The sequence below is a fragment of the Lepidothrix coronata genome, unplaced genomic scaffold (genome assembly GCF_001604755.1).
Source record: "Lepidothrix coronata isolate B3197 unplaced genomic scaffold, Lepidothrix_coronata-1.0 Scaffold186, whole genome shotgun sequence".
Lineage (NCBI taxonomy): Eukaryota > Metazoa > Chordata > Aves > Passeriformes > Pipridae > Lepidothrix > Lepidothrix coronata.
The window spans coordinates 466132-483224 of NW_016690366.1; the positions used below are offsets into that span (position 1 = coordinate 466132).

Here is a 17093-nt window from a genome sequence, read left to right on the forward strand (position 1 = left end):
ATCTAAATGATGTTGTTTTTTGATGGAGGGCAATTATTTCTGATCACGGTACTTGTAAAGGCAGAGAGTAACGAGACTTTTTTCAGAGGAAAAGGAAAGTATCGAGTAGGGAAATAAAAAGTGTTTTAATTCATTGTATGTTAGTTTTAATTTAACCACTGAATTTCAAAGCCTTTAAACACTTCTTGTATACAGTAGGTAAAATAGAAAAAGATACAATGCTTTTGGAAGCAACTGGATATACTAAACCATTTTGAGCTTCACTCCTGTGATGAATTCTAGTTATTTTTAATGTTTGTATTTTGAAATATAATTCTATACAGTAAATCAGTTGAACAATGTAATTTTTTAGTACTAATAGGTCATTTTTCAGTGAACTCCAGCTGGGATGTGATCACAAAATAATAGCCTGCAGATATGTAACAATCATCAATGTGTTATAAACTGAAAAAGTCCTTTTCAAATACTTCAGTTTCTTTGCTATAAGGAGAGAAATTTGTTATTATGTGTTTAATGCAGAGTTAAATTTTTTACCCTTTATTTTTCTTATGTGATTACAAAGGAGGTGTAGAATTAATGTGATATTTTACTTAACACTGCACACACTTTTGTTCCATACTTACCCTGATAAATTTTGACTCCTGCCATGTTAGAAAATCCCTGGACTCTTTATTTGCTTAGGAACAGAATTGATGATTTGAGATTCTGTCATGGAAGAAATTGTCTTCTTCCATAGACACAGTGCAGGATTTAATCCCAGTGCTGATGCACTGGATATTGTTACTCATCCAAAACCTTGGAAACCACCACGTCTTTTAGGGTGGGTTTGACCTGGTTTAAAAATTGATTTCCTATGTAATTCTGATCTAGACCTGTATTTTTATAAAACTTGTTTAAAGAAAAATCCCCAAACCAACCCCCTGCAAAAGCATCAAAGACACCTTATATTTTCCTCTTATCTTTGCACCTGAAGACATCAATAAGTTATCTGCGGGCAGACTTTTGGAATTAAGACAAACATTGTCGGGATGTTACTTGCCATTTTTCTCCCTATAATCGTGTGCTGGAAATGAAAACAGTTGAGGTTTGACAGGAAACACTTGAATTACAGCCACAGTTTGTTTTGTGAGTCTAAATTTAGTGGAAGACAAACACCCAGAATTGGGAAGTATTATTTTCATCATTGGCACCTGAAAGAGTGTTTTTAATATTCAATCAGCTTCAATGACATAATTAAACTAAATGAGTTTCTGTGCTTAATGTCCTGTTTAATCATTCAGATAGTTGTTTGCTGTACTTGGGAAGCAATTCTAAGAGTACAAGTGCTGCCTAAACCAGATGGTTCATTTCCATCTGTCCGTGGCCCACGGGGCACCACCCAGGAGGGCAGAAACGCCAATAAAGGCCCTGATGTACCTGGAACCAAGAGAAGCAGCTTCTCTTCTACAGTTCCACTGCACTTCTGGCTGGAATATTTCCCTTCTTTTAGTTCATTAGCAGGGATTTGCATGCAGGGTGCAGCGCAAGCCACTGCGTAACATCTTTAGCTTAAACGAGACTGTGGTAACGTTCCTTCTCCACGGTGAGTGTGGACATGTATCAACCAAGAAGGCAGCTTGGGAACCAAACTGCTGCTCATCTTGAGCCTGATGTGGCCTTTAAATTTGGTACAGTTCAAAGCTGGCAGAAATCCACGAGTCCTAAATAAAGAAGTTTTCAGTGGGAGTCTCAGTATTGCACCCACTGCATTATTCCGGGGTACCACTTATTCTATTAATTAACATTAAAAATACCTTAGGAGGCTTACTTCTTACACCTTTTTCTCCCAGTTATTTAGATTAATTTGATGAAGGTATGAAGGAGGTGGATAAAGGAGCTCACCTAGTGTAGTTCTACTCAACTGAGGTTGGCAGAACATCTACTTCACCCTGACTGAACTTTTAGCACTGTCTGGTTCCATCAACGTGCAACAAGGATTTGAAAGAAAGGAAACAGAGCTTAATCAAGAACAAATAAACCAAAGATATCTCTTCGTCGTGGTGCTTTGTTAGGTCTTGGAAATAAAAAGGAAGCTTAATTAAGGAATTGGGCCAGATATTGCCTGGAACAAAATAGTTCTGATTCAGTCTTAATTCCCTACCAGAAAACCCAGAAAATATTCCGAGCAGAATTTCAGAACCAAGCACCTAACTTAAAAAGTTCTGAATTATTTGGATATACTAAATTATTTGTAGATGAGAATTTTTTTTTTTCTGGAAAACTCCTTTTTTTCATAGATGGTTGGTTTACTTTATTATTAACTTCAGTTACCGCTTACTAATTGCAGTGACTAAAACCGTTGTTTAGATGCCCATAGAGGATTTTTGTTCCCCAAAAGTTTGCTGGTAGTAGCAAAACAATATCAAACTCACAAACTGGCATGTTCTGCTTTGCTTTTCTTGTTTTTTTTCAGCCCTCTTTCCAATCTATTACACCAGTACTATTATTAGATTTGGGAATTTCTGAGCCTTATGTTTAGTTGGATTTTTGTCTGAAAAATATTTGCTGCAATAGGTTCCTGATCCATCTGATCTGTTTCTCTCCTCCCTGGCTAAACTAGTCATCTTTTTCCATCTCGGAATGTTCACCACTTATCAACTTTGAATTAAGTACTCTGCATGTTAAAGAATGTATTTTACTGCCACAGAGTCTCGAGAGGGAAAGAAGTCAGTAGAATAGGTCAACAAGAAGTTGAAATACAAGCTTATTGTACAGATAAGTGAAAAACATGCAGCCATTCCAGAGTTCCATTTGTATAACAATAGCTGATTGAAGTCACCCAGCCTAATTGTGCATCCAAATTAATGTCATTATAATGCCATTTAAGTGGTGGAATTGCCAGTCAGGTGGAAGGAGGTTCAGCTCTTTGCTTCAGCTCAGGTGGTGAAGAATTTTTCAATAGTACTCATGGAACATAATCTGGTGATAAATTAATACCTGCTCTAAAACACGCTTCTCTGTGCACCTCGACACTTTTGCAAACCTGAACATTAAGAAAAGGTTCAGAAAGGCATTTCTGTGAAGGCATTTTTGCCTTTTCCAGGTGGGCATAGGGAATGCACGTTTGAAATGTGGGTGCGTGTTTTCCTAATAAAGCTGGTTTTATAGCATATGTTATGTGCTGAGATAACAAGGAATATGGTCCCAAAATGGGAAATAAAAGACAGAAAAGACACCATTATATTAAAAAAGGTAAAGACTTGGGTTTTTTAGGGGTAACACAAGGTAAACCCAGCAACTGAATTATATCAGAGGATATCCATCAGGGGGGTGTGGGACATTTTTGGAGGATATTTCTGCCCACCCTTTCAGTCCAATACAGAAGAATATTCCTTAGAACAAAACAGAGCAATACAACCAGCAAGCTCTTAATTAAAATGTATTTTAAATAGTGACACATCCTAAAGGAGGTTCCTCTGAATTTCTGAGTGAAGTTTCAGAGATTTTCTGTTTTGACTGAACCGGTACAACCAAGGCTGGGCTGGATTTTAAAGATCTTTTCTGTTCCTTTAGGCTTGAATGGAGCTTGGTTTATGTTTTTTTTGTGTGGCAGTGCTAATTTGTATGTTTATTATGTTTTGCTGAAAACAAAAGACTTGTTAAGGAATCAAATTTTATCTCAGAAAGTCATGGGAACAGTTCTCAATGCACTGAAGAGATCTGATGCTTTTGTTGTTGTTGTTGTTGTTTTGTTTAAATACATCTGGCCATTAGTGCATTTTTGTTTTTATTTGGCTTATTACTGCTGAAATTTTCTTAGTGTTCTGATGAGATATTTCTGCTCTCAAATTAGGCTCAGTGTTGACAGATGTTCTCTCTAATCTGTGTTTCTGTTTTCCTTTTAAGGACATGGGAGATTTTGATTATTTAGAGAAAGATATTTTGATTATAAATAGATAGTTGCATTGCTTACTATGTTCCAGCACAGCAACTTATTGACCACTACTAAAAAAATGGAATTTTAAAAAAAATGTTTTGCAAGTGTGTGTGTATACATATGTAAAACATTGATCTGTTTAAGGACACATCCATATATCCTTCCCTTTTTCAGCTTTTGAGATAAATCAATAAATTTGTACAGATGAGAATGAACTCAATATTTTTTTTAAAAAAAGGGAGAGAAAAAAGGTCTTTCTACGGCTTTAGTAGATCTGAATGCCTGAAGGGATTCTAAATGAGAAATTAATTGTGTTCTTTTGAGTGAGGTGAGGATCTAAGGAGCAATAAGTTAAAACCCAGCAAGCAGTACTTGATTTTCTTCTCAAGGCTTATGGTGTGTGTGTTACACTCTATTTTTTTAGTTTTCAAACTATTTCTTCAAATTCAGGAAAGAGCATTTAAAAAAATGCCCAAGCCCAGTAAACATTCACTCCTAGTTTGCTCTGAAAATTATTGCTTTTTCTCTGTGCTCTCACAGTGCCTTACACTGAACAGACATAACATAATTTTCTACTAATAAAGAATAAAATATAAAGTATATTTCAATTAATAGCTTCATCTATCAGAAGTTTCTGGTCATGATATATATTTTTTTCACCTGTTTCATAGGAGCACTACAGATCAACTTTATATCTTTTAAAATTCCCTGGCTGCTAAGGACACGTCACTTCAAATATTCAAATATTACTTCAATAATGACTTTTCTGTCACTTTTTGATGCCATCCTCGGTGTATTTGTACCTGTGACACAGTGACAGAGTTTTTTTACCGAGCTTTCAGTAACTGGCCTTAAATACATGTGATAACAACACGTTGTTCCATTTCACAATTTGTTTTTTTTTTTTTTTCAGAAATAGCCAGTGTTCAATTGCATTGACCAACCTTTTGCAAATCTCTGTTATAAAATTTTTCCAAAGTGTAAATCAAAATTTTTTGGATCAGAAATTTCTGTTTCGGTGTGTTTCCACAACCCATAGCTAAAGGTTTTTAAGAGGTTTTCCTTATCTTAGCTGCATCTAACATTTGAGTCAATATACCAATAAAAGCTATAAATAATTTATATAAAATAAAGCAAAAAATATTACTCATAAGGAATTTACTTAACATTACCTAGTTAAACAGAAAAACTCAATGTCCCTGTCAATTTGATTTAGACCAATAGAAATCTCTCATACTGAATTTGTTTTCAATATTCTTCTTGCTATTTGGGAATCTCCTGATTTAATTCAATATCTCCTTAAATATTTTTTGCTGTGTTGATTTCTCAAGTTTAAGGCCGTAAAATTGTCTTCAAAACTATTTTTTCCTGTGCCTGAAAGTCAACCATAACTGAGAAAGATGAGAGAAATTGCACATATTTTTGTTTTGTCCATGTAATTGTACAGGCACTGTAATCTTGACTGGAGTGCAGAACTCTGGAAAAAGATTTTCAAAGTTACAAGAATTAGCTGTGTGAAGCTAAACTATTATGTTCCAGGAGGTAAACTTGATTACTGACGTTTCTTTTAAAAAGGGAATCTGATGTGTTTGGTTCATGGAGGTGAGGCCTAAAGCGCACTAATTCTTGCTTGAGAGTAATATACAACAGAGATTGTTTTAGTTATGTAGTTATAATTCCCTCAGGATAGATTTTTAAAGTGTAACAAATAGCTCTTGGTACTGGAATAGATGTCTTGCCTAATTTTATTTTCTTGAAGCCGTACGTAACTTATAATGTATGTTTTCAGGTACCCATGTCATGGAAGGTTCTGGAAGAATGCTGGTAACTGCTGTGGGGGTGAATTCTCAAACTGGCATCATCTTCACTCTGCTGGGTGCTGGAGGGGAAGAGGAGGAAAAGAAAGACAAGAAAGGTAAATTCCACGACACATGAGGATGCTCCTAAGAAAGCTCTTGGCCTTTGTGCAGAGCTCTCCTCCGTTCTTGACAAATACATATAATTTTTAAAACTTCCTTTCTTTTCTTTTTTCTTTTTTTTTTTGGACACGTTTTTTACCATCACACGTCACACAGAAAAACGGCAGAAGCTGTTAACCAATAAATACATTGGATAACAAGGTGTTTTTCCAGTGTGAAATTGCAAACTCCCAGGACATAATTAAATCCAGGGGGATCCATGGGCATGCTCCCTTTGCCGTGGCTTCTCTACATGAATCCATGCTCACCTGCAGTTTGCTAGGGTTTGGCTCTTGTGCATTTATATCTATGTAACTTTTTTTTTTTTCAGGAAAAAAAAACAAACCCTCTTGGCCATGGAAATAGCTGCTTAGAGCTTCAAATATAAAATAAAGATAAGACGTGGTTTTTTGCTAGCCCAGCTGTTTAATGTCAGTGACTGACTTTAGAGGCATTTTAATTTCTTAAGGTGTAAAGGTCAAGCTAAGAATAGTAAAAGACCAGAATGCAGCAGTAAATGTTAGCAGACAGTTTAACTTTCATCAGTTAATGAAATCAAGGAGCCTCTTTAGACTTTTCACCTTATTATAGTGTGATGTCATAATCTACTGCTAATTTATGGGTTGCACACCAAACAGAAACATGGTTTAATGTCTGTCCTTTCCAGTTTTTGTTCACAGTCGTGTAAATTGTTCTGCTTTCAGAATTTCATTCCAAGTCCGTCCTGAGAATATTTATTTACCTTTCAGACAGAATTAAGGGCCAATGAATATGGGGGTTTTAGATATTTCTGCTCTTTCTAGTGGGTCTCCCTATTAATAAAAAGAAACAGTCATAGCTTTTCTGAACATTCTACTTGGTATAGTAGAATAGGATATATAGACAAGAGAGTAGATAGGAATATAGACAGGAAAGCCAAATTCATATGGTTTTCATGGCCTATAGCTTCCATTTCTGAATATATTCAACAAAGGGGTGCCATTGGCTCCCTGTTGCTCTGAGGAAATCCCTTTTTACTTAACGAAAGACCCTGTGAAACATTTACCATTTCATTTCTGCACAGAAATGCCCAATTCCTGCAAGACACGGGCAGTTCTAGGAAAATTAAAGAGAGAGAGGCTGAAAGTAAAAGTCTTTTAAGTCAGGCTAGTTTTGAACAGTATCTTAGAGTTCGTTCTTGCTGTAGGAGAAAGGCTTCCATACCTTTTGAGATCTGGCAGCATCTGCTCTGGTGGTGTCTGGGGGCACTGTAGGTGAGAAGGAGCAGCTTCAGTCCCTGTCTGATGGTGGCAACTGAGCTCCTTGGTTTAACTGGGCTGGACTCTGGATGTTACTTTGCTCAGGACACTGGTGGTTCCCTCAGGTTTCGTTGTGGACAGCCTGGAAAAACAGGGAAAAAGAAATCAGGAGTGGCAGAGTAACACAGTATAGTCAGAACTCACAACCCAGGGACAGAGATTTTTACAGAGACGTGTTGGAACTTTGGATGCAGACGCTGAATCTAATATAGAAAATACATAACACAGAAAATTCCTCCACGTTTTCTGGTGCTGCTGGCAGCTTTGTGCTCGTGCAGAGCTGGTTGTGTATGGAGACCCAAACTCAAATAACACAAACCTACAATTCTCTGAAATCCTGCCAGTCATAAATGCTTGTTTTACTCTGTGTGGGGTGTGTGCTTTTATTGTTCATTAACATTGTGTAAAAATCATCATTCAGGTGGGAAACAGGAGGATGGACAGCAGCTGCCAGGTAGAGTAAGAATTGTACCATATCAAACAGAAGGCTGGGGCTTTTAGCCAGTGAGCTTTGGTGCAAATCAGGGGTGAACCGCTGATTGAAATAATTGTCTTCGAATCAGCCAAGTTTAAAATTAAAGAATGATTTCAAATCAACAGGATTGTCGGTGGCAAATCATTTTAGCGTGCACGCATCGCTGGTGTTGCAAATCTTAATGCTGAGTTTGAATAATCAGCTATTCTCCAGAAGTAAATTACAAAGGATTAAATGTTGGAGTCCATGATTTGCTGTGAGCGGTTCATGCTGCTCTGGTTAGTGTGGGCATCTGAATGGAATGAAAAACAAGCCTGAGCAACAAAACCAGTTGAAGTCGTTGGCATCACAGTAATCAAATTTGCAATTGAAATGCTCATGAATGCACTTACCCAGGGTGTGTTTTTAAATCCTCTCTGCTGTTTATTTTCTCCTCCCAATTTGTCCTTTGTAAATAAAATCAGACCATTTTTCTGGAATAACAGCCCAGTACGGTGTCAAACAGTCCCTGTGGGGCAAGTGCTGAAGAAGTTTGAGAGTCTCAGTCAGGATTCATTGTAGGACTTGTGAGCAATTTACCAACAGAAACAAAACAAAATTAGCTTTATCTGTTATTTGTAGAGACTAATTTTCCCAACTCTGGTATAAAAAACATAATAAAATGCTAAAATATTCCTCTAGTTTTTCACTTTCCTGTTAGGAAATATTTCTTGACCAATTCCTCTAATATGTGGATAATTACAGAAAACAAAAAGTGTTTGTTTTCTAATACTTTTTTCGTTTCACCACAAACCAGGAAATATTTGACATCCATTCTCTGCATTTAAAACAACTCATTATTCTCCTCAGGGCTATATTTGCCATTTCCATATAAAAGACAAGAAAATTTAACGTTTCTACTCAGATCAATGTGCACATTAACCAGGTGATGGCAGGTCATAGACTGAGCACATGTTAGACTGGAATGTATGTCATGATACATCATAATGTGCAGCATTATATAAAACACAAAATATGTAATGTTTAGTACTATGTAGTAGTTATGTACATATAGAGACACAATGAATATTTTAAATGGCTATGTTAAAGCTATTAGTGTATTGTGTAAATGAATTAACTCAAAAGGAAACATTTCAACCATTTTAGTGTTTGCATAACATTGTGCTAAAATACAAAAAATAACACATAGAAGGACTAAAGCAACTACACAACTACACTACTGTGTAGTCAGTTATCATCAACTTTTACTTTGTTAAGTGTTTCTTATTTATTTATTATTATTATTGTTATTGTTATTATTTCATGTCTGAGTTTTTACCTTACTTTTGTAACACCTTTGCAACGCTATTTTGCTTTTGAAATTTATGTTAATTTAATTTAAAGCTGTTTGATTTTGGAGAAAAAAAAATGCCGTGGATGTTTTTTTTTTTGCTCCGCGTGAACGTTTGGTCGTGTCGTTGTTATTATTTATTATTTATTGTTGTGTTGTTTTTTTGTTGTTTTTTTTTATCCATTATTGCTCAGTAGATTCTTCCCATCCCTCCTCCCACCCTCCTTCAGCCACAGATGGTGCAGCAGGTGCAAATGCCACTGATAATGCAAATGCCAGCTTAGTCAATGGTACGTCACTACCCCCGGCGTGTCTGATTTGAGAGATTTCTCTCCTGACTGTGTCACATTCCCCCTTCCCTCACAGCCTGAACAGATGTTGTGTGTGCCTCTGATTCCCCTCTGAGAGATCCTGCTCCCTAAATTCTGTAGTAGCTTATCAGAGATGCCACTGAGATGCCCCAACTTGATTCCCACCAGATCAAGTGTGGCAGAGGAAGAAGCAGGAGTTGTGGTCTGTTTGCCATTAATTAAAACTGCAATAAGAGGTGCAGTTCTGCAAGACTGGCTTCAAAACTTTTGAGTAGATTCACGTGAATTTTCACTGTGAAGCCCTTTACTCGTTTCTCAGCATAGATCTGAAGAAGAACACCGTGATAAAGGCATTATATCCGCTTTTCCTCTGGTGTGGCACTCTCACAAGTAATCGTGTAGTCTCCAAGTAGCTCTGAGGAACAGTGCTGGGATCAGGAATCTGGCTAAATTCCAACTAACACTGTGTTAGGAACAACTTTTGCTGCTTTGAGCATCTGTTCCACAAGCAGCTGAGAAGTTTTGTGGATGTTTGGGTATGCCCTCAGCGATATCCTACTAAGCCTGCCTGTATTTACTTAAACCAAACTAAAATATTACTGTAGTCCATTTTGGCTGTCTCTTAGTACAGGTTCTTCACCCCACTTTGCATGCAGATATTTCAGTATCTCCTAATAGTCTAATTCCACTATTAAATTGAATTTAATGGGTCAATATTAGTCTAGGCATCAGCTGTATTTTTCTGCTAATCAGATACATGAGTCTTTATTTGCCACAGAAACCTTTCCCTCTCGTGCAGAGCCAAAAATACTGACAAAAGTAACTCTGCTTTTCATCATGTTTGTGATGGAATTTTTTTTTCCATGCAGGTCAGCAGTCATTGCATAATGCACATAAATGAGAGTTTCTGACAGAAATACCAACTGCTAAACAAGGACTAAGATGTACTAGTGCAGTGTCTTATTTAAAGCAATTACACAGGAAACATTTGAACCTATTTTTAAATATTTTTGTTATAATTTAAAAGAAACATATAACCAGATTTAAAACTCTACTCCTGCACAATGTGGAAAATTAGGATTTACAGTTCCTACATCTCATTGCATGACAGGAATCTCCATCATCCTGGTTCCAGATTCCTCAAGGTCCAAGAACCGGGAAATTAATGATGAGTGTTTCATTCTTCATTAATGTGAGGGTGGGGAGGCCCTGGCACAGGTTGCCCAGAGAAGCTGTGGCTGCCCCATCCCTGGGAGTGTCCAAAGCCAGGATGGACAGGGCTTGGAGCAACCTGGGCTAGTGGAAGGTGTCCCTGCCCATGGCAGGGGGTGGGACAAGATGAGCTTTAAGGTCCCTTCGAACCCAAACCATTCTGTGATTCTATGAATGGTTTTAGGATAATTTGACTTATGAGTGTAAAACAAACATACACATACAGAGTCCTCCCTCCCTCATTTCCATTGGATCCTGCTGTGTTTCTGCTCAGTCCTGCAGAGCACTGAGTGAAGCCCCTTGAGGAGAACCAGTGCTCAGGAGGTACAGGATGAACCCTGTTCTGACCCAGCTTTCAGCAAGCTGGAGTTGCCTGGTAAATACCTGTTGTGTTTGGCCTTAATGCCTTGAACCTAATAAGGAAATTGAGTTCCAAGGGATATTAAATCAGTGTCTGAAGTATGTGATTTCCTATCCTCTCTCCCATCAGAAGCAATGGTTACTGTCCCTGTTTATCTTGGAGTCGAGAGATGCATCCTCACTGCTTTTCAGTGCACAAAGGGTAGAAGGCAAGTTTTTTGTGCAGCTGATTTGTTTTGGCTTGTGAGATGAGGCAGTTCAATTAATTCTGCACATCTTTAATCAACATGGTTGAGGTGTGATGAAACTCATCCACAAATCCAAAAAACCCAGACCCATATCAGCTACTGTACCATTTTACCTAAAGTCTAATGCCTTTGTGTAGAAAATACCATCAAATAAGAAAAGCAAAATTATATACTTGAATAAGTATCAAGCTCAGGAAATGTTTGTTTCTTGAAAATCAACCCATTACCATTGCAGATAAAATATTTTTATTCTTAGTTTTCAATAGACAATTGACACAAAAAAAGTGTTTTGTTTTCAATCAGTGATCCTATAGTGATAAATTCATATAGTTTGTGACACAGCCCATGTATTGAAGGAACTGTTATAAATTCTGTTTTGTTCTAGGAGTTGAGATCAAAATGTATCAGAATTGTTGTTGGTCTCTTTGTTAAAACTATGGTAAAACTATGAACAATATGTTCAGTTTTTAAAGGGTTACAAGTTTAGGTTATAAGCAGAGCAGAAAATTTTGCAGAAAGGTAGTAATTCAGGAAAAGTCACCTAATTTTAGAATATTATATTTAGTAAATGTAATTTTAAAAAATGAAAATCTGGGAAGCAACAATGACTGTTTACAGCCTGTTTATCCCAAATTTGATTTCCTTCCAATCAAGCAAATTGCCCCAAATTTGTTTTCCTTCCATTCGAGCACAGCCACCTTCCTAAATCAGGATTTCCATGGTGGGTTGTTTGGGTTTTTTTGGTATTTGTATTTCAAGGAATTTTGTACCTTAAATATGTATTCAGAAAACATAGAAATGGTATAGAAATACCATGCCATACACAGAAAAATGTCTTAGCTGAAATATTTTGTGTCTCCTGTAAATCCCCGTGTATGCACTGAACTACTGCTCAGTCCCTGCAAAGCAATTTGCAGTTTTCATGTATTTTAGAATATTTCCTGAAACTTTAAGTGAAGTTATTTAGTGAGTGCAGAGAAGAATTAGCTAACATTTTCTATTTGAAAGAGTGGAATTAGACTTATTCTTTTGTAATGAACCTGTGTTTTACCAATACTTTGACTCTGCCATCCCACTGCGTGGAAAAACTCCTGATGACCCACGCCAGACTCGTTTGATGTCCCTTTGCCCCCATATCTATATTTGCAGCATGTGCCTGTTTTTCCTTGCTGCAGAGTATAACTGGCTTGGCACAGCGAGGGCTCTAACTCATTTTCTTGCAAGATGAGACATTTTGGAAAATCATGATAGTATTTTATATTTTTTGTTCCATCAGAACACGAGAACATAACTCCGTTCTTTTCTTTGGTTTATTCCGAGCAGTTCTTCCAGGTTACAAACAATTTCTGATGCCAGCAATAGGTCTTTGTTATTTTGTCCCATTGGCTCTTCATAAAGGGCTGGGGTAGGTAAAGGGGAGTCTTTTCATTGGAAGTAAAAACTTAGGCCGTAATGATGCCGTGAGTTCTTTCCAAAAGCCAGAAATTGTAGTAAGGCAAAGACAACGTGCATAACATTTCATATTCAAACTCAAAACCTTCAAAGCAACTGCAGAATATGTGTTATATTAGGAGGCTCTAAATTCCATTCCAAATATTCTGATTTTTCATCCTTGCTTAGAAAAGCGATAAAAATAAACTCAGATTTCTCCAGCCCAAACACTGTTCATTTTACTTATTATTCAAAAGGAAAAGGGGGAAAGATTTGCAGAATTATGTAAAAATATATTCTATTTTTGAAGATGTTTTCCACATAATATTATTAAAATATTAATAAATACTTAATATTTTAAATGTTTCTAAACCACATCCAAAAAGGGGGAGCATTTCTGGTCCTGGCACTGTCTGAAAGGAGAAAGGATCTCTCAGCAGTAGTTATTCTATCACCTCTATTTCTGTCTTAATTTCTCCCTTTGTTCATAATTTATAGCAAAGTGTAGCCTTAAAATTCTTTGGAACAGAAGGAAATAAATCCTTTACAGCATTCTTTTCTTTATCATAACTACCCAAATGGCCTATTCTTTGTTATTCTACCCAAATAATTGAACTATAATTCTCTGTGGTGACTTTCCCCTCCATCCCTCAATAACCTAAATGCAGTAGGGTAAGAATATTAAGAATATATTTTTCAAATACCTAAGTTTACATTGTTGTTAATGATTGTTTATTTTGTGTACTGGTGTTTTTACATCAATTGATAATTATGACAACTTTTTGAAATAGCAAATATATATCCCAAAGTTACATACTTTGATTTACATAGAAAAATAACCTCTGTTTCGGCTTTGCCAGTTATGAAAGTCATGTTTGGGTTTTGGTGGTGGTTTGTTTGTTTTTTTTTTAAAGTTGAAGATTCTTCAATTATACTTCATGGTTTTGGAGTCTGCACAAGGAGCTCCAGAGCAGGACATGGAGCAGACTGTCTGCTCTAAATTAATATTTTCCACTTCCTAAGGAAGGCTTTATGCTCTAGCCAGAAATCAGAGTCTCCAGAGATGTTTTATGTCTTCTAGTAACTTTATTAAAACCCCTTCTAAGTAAAATAGCCACTAGGCAGGTACCAAATCCAACTGTGCACTGTATGGAAAGATTTTATCGGGAGTTCCGCTGTGCAAAGGAACTTGGTTTAGCTCAGGTTCACAGAGTCGTGTCTTGTGCCAAGGCATAAGGCTTTGTGAGACAGATACTGATGTTTTAGTCATGTTTTAGCCAAGGTGGGGATGGAATCAGAAATATGGACAAGCAGTGGGTGGTAAAGGCTTCCCTCAGTGATTGAGCTGAGCAGCGAGATGATGAAAGGTCGCGAGTTGCCCTTCCCTTGGCTGCAGTTCTGGGCTCTGGGGTTTCTCCGTGTGACACTGGGGCCTGTTTGTGGCAAATTTACCACTGATTCGGCCACTTTGGATCCTTTTGTGACAAGGCTGTTTTTAGCGCTCTCCCATTTAGTGAAAAGACAAACGTGCAAGACAAGAAATTCAATTTTGCTTCTATTTATTCCCGGCAGAGAGTGAAAAAATTCATATATGCGGAAGTCAGAAGGGCAAGATCTACCTGCTGTCACATTTTTTAATAAGTTCTAATGATACTTTTCTTACTAGAATGTGACAGCAATCCTGTAAAGGTGTTTTAACTTAATTTTCCTTTGCATTATTTTTACTGTGCATTATACATAACCACAAAAATAGACCGTCATCCATGCTGATTTTAATATTTGTAAAACCTGAGTAGTCTTTTTCATAAATTCATGTATTACTGTGGAAGTTTCATAAGGGATCCCACCAAGAAATTTGGAATACATTTGAAAATTTTAGTTGTTATTCTGAAACAAATGACTAAGGACTTTAATGTAGTAAAACTGTATGTAGCTAAAATGTTAAATTGGAAATTACAGATGCACTTGGTAGATCTTTCTTTAGGATAAATCTGAATATAGGATGAACCCCTGGCACTTCTATTTACAGAAGTAATTTGCTAAATGGTACAACCAATTGAGGAAGATATAATTTTAAAATCATATCTGATTTACAATTTTATTTATTTTTATATATATTAACACTACTATTTCTCTGTTGTCTCAGTTTGCTAAAATAATGAATTTGATTCTAGAATACATTAAGAAAGTCACACTCTATGCTGGTGCACCACAATTATACCTGCCAATTTTTTAACTCCCAGCCCTCTGAAATATCAGTTCAGGAACATTATTCCAATTCAGCTTTCCACTGGATTCTCTTTATTAGTTTCACGCTCTGAAATAATGCAAGTTCCTCAAAAATATGGGCTGAATATTTAGTATTTAACATGTTAAAACACGAACTTTGACTGCAGTTCCTTGGATGTGCCCAGCTAAGTTAGCCATGCTTCTAAGTGAACATATGGAAACAAGGGATCCTGACTAAGTCCCTGGAATGTGTTCGTGGCTTTTGTCTGCCCATTTTATTTGAATTCCCATTTTCATGTTCTGTCTTGGGTGAAGATTGTTTACTGTCTGTTGTCTGTTGAAATTTTTCATCATATAGGCAAAATGCAGGATGGGAATATGGAGAACAGCCAGAACAAAGGTAATCTTCTTTCATATTAAGGAGGTTGTGGATTTTATTTTTAGCATGTAGTTCAATTCTGTTCAAAAGTCAAGTGAAACCCTGTGATTTGTGCTTGTGTGTGAAAATGGCCCTTCTGTTCAAAGAGAATGTTAAAACACAAACCCTAAACAACCAAACCCAACAAAAAAACCTACCAAAGAGATTGTAACTTTCAGAAGTTTGATATATCAGACCTTCAGGATAGGACATCAGTATTTTTAAGATGCCATTTGTAGATGTTACTTTCACCTCACGAAGCTCATTTGAATTAATTTTTCCTGTGGAAGTTATGTATGCTACGTATTGTTAGTGATTTTCCAACCCAATTTTTTTATGTCTCATCATCTTCTGTGTTTAATGGTATCATATGGACATATTTTCTTTTGCAGGGACAGGGTAAAGCAATAACAAAAGGAAACCTTAAAGCCCAAGGGTTACTGAACAATGTAAAAGGCAATCATAAGGATAAATAACAGGAAGAATAAGAATCTTAGGAGTTTCTTATTTAATATACAATCTCAGGAAGACTGAAACAAATATTTTACTTTCTCTGAAGCAAAGTCATGGTTCCTTTTTTATTCTGTGAGACACAGCTATCATAAGTTCTTTGAGTTATACCAAATTAAGTGATAACTTCCTCTTCTCAGATAATGCTAAAGATTGCAAAGGTGATGGATCAGAAACTAAATAGATAAATTCAGTTGTTAATGGTATAAAACTACCAAATATAATGCTATTAAATGAATAATCACTGGAGTTAGATAGACAAATTAGATTTCCAGGTCAAAAAGCATAGTCTTGTACAATCTCTTCATGAATGTCAAAGCAAAGCTATTTCATTTCATTCTATTTAGTTTATTGTGTTCAGTACAAAACAGACACATACACATATATAAACTGCAATGTCATTGCTTTTAAGAAACATGATGCTAAAATAAAGTTTCCTTGTATTAGCATTCTTTCAAGAAAGGATGGCTCAGCTCTGAAGTGCTGTGTGCTTTTTGTGGGACAGTGATGATTCCAGCACCATCAGACCCCATGGATAAGTCACTTGAGCACGGAATGCCAAGGAAACTTTATAATTCTGGTATTATCTAGAATAGTGGTTTGCAGAGTGTGGTCCCCTGGTCACTGAGGTGCCTGTGCAGCCCAGAGAAGGGAGCACGGATCAGCTGTGGAACCACATCACCTTCAAAACGCTTTCATTGGAAGGATGATTGTAAGGGTGCACTGCATTCTGTGACACCCCAAAATTTAGAGGAATACAAACCATCTGAGCTCTGCTATTCTAGGAAATCCTGCAGTGCTGACTCACTGGGACTTGCCAAGTCATTTGCAAGGCATGGAGTGATATATATGTGTATAACACAGAGTGTCCAAAATAACGGATCGACCCAACGGGTTTCCCGGTCCTTGACCGGTTGTGCCATGGATGTGCTTGTACCCCAGGGGTCCCACAGGGCACCTACCTGACCTGGGAGGGAAAGGTCATTCTGGTAATCGTTGTCACAAGCAGCCCCTGCAGCAGATGTTGCTGGTTGAACCCCGTAAGTACGAACACTGAGCTGAAAAGAACGAGGGGCAGCTTGGGAGTAACAGTTTTGTTCTGCATTATCAGCCAAGCAGCAGGACGGGGCTGCTGCCATGGAGATGCAGCCACTGAAGAGTGCAGAAGGGGGAGAGGGAGATGACAAGGACAAGAAGAAATCCAACATGCACAAGAAAGAAAAATCTGTCCTTCAGGGAAAGCTGACCAAGCTGGCAGTCCAGATAGGCAAAGCAGGTATGGCTGGGGGGCTGACCAAAAAACACTGTGTTAATGAGACCTGAGAGTTGCAAAGCAATTTTTTTTTCTTTTTTTGAAAGGGACAGGCCTTTTTTACTGCAATATTTAGAAATGGCTC

The 17093-nt window shown here is 37.0% G+C and overlaps 1 protein-coding gene across 16 annotated transcripts in view; it reads left to right on the forward strand.

The window, feature by feature from the left end:
* The window catches only part of ATP2B2 (ATPase plasma membrane Ca2+ transporting 2), a 410039-nt gene that overhangs the window by 313825 nt on the left and 79121 nt on the right, over window positions 1-17093 (forward strand). For 10 of the 16 annotated variants that reach the window (XM_017830953.1, XM_017830965.1, XM_017830966.1 and 7 more), the window contains 4 exons: window positions 5706-5831; window positions 9175-9267; window positions 15127-15168; window positions 16808-16972. In XM_017830953.1, the coding sequence (XP_017686442.1) occupies window positions 5706-5831; window positions 9175-9267; window positions 15127-15168; window positions 16808-16972 (426 nt within the window). The remainder of the gene's footprint in view (window positions 1-5705; window positions 5832-9174; window positions 9268-15126; window positions 15169-16807; window positions 16973-17093) is intronic. The other 6 variants (XM_017830962.1, XM_017830968.1, XM_017830964.1 and 3 more) reach the window with 2 other exon arrangements.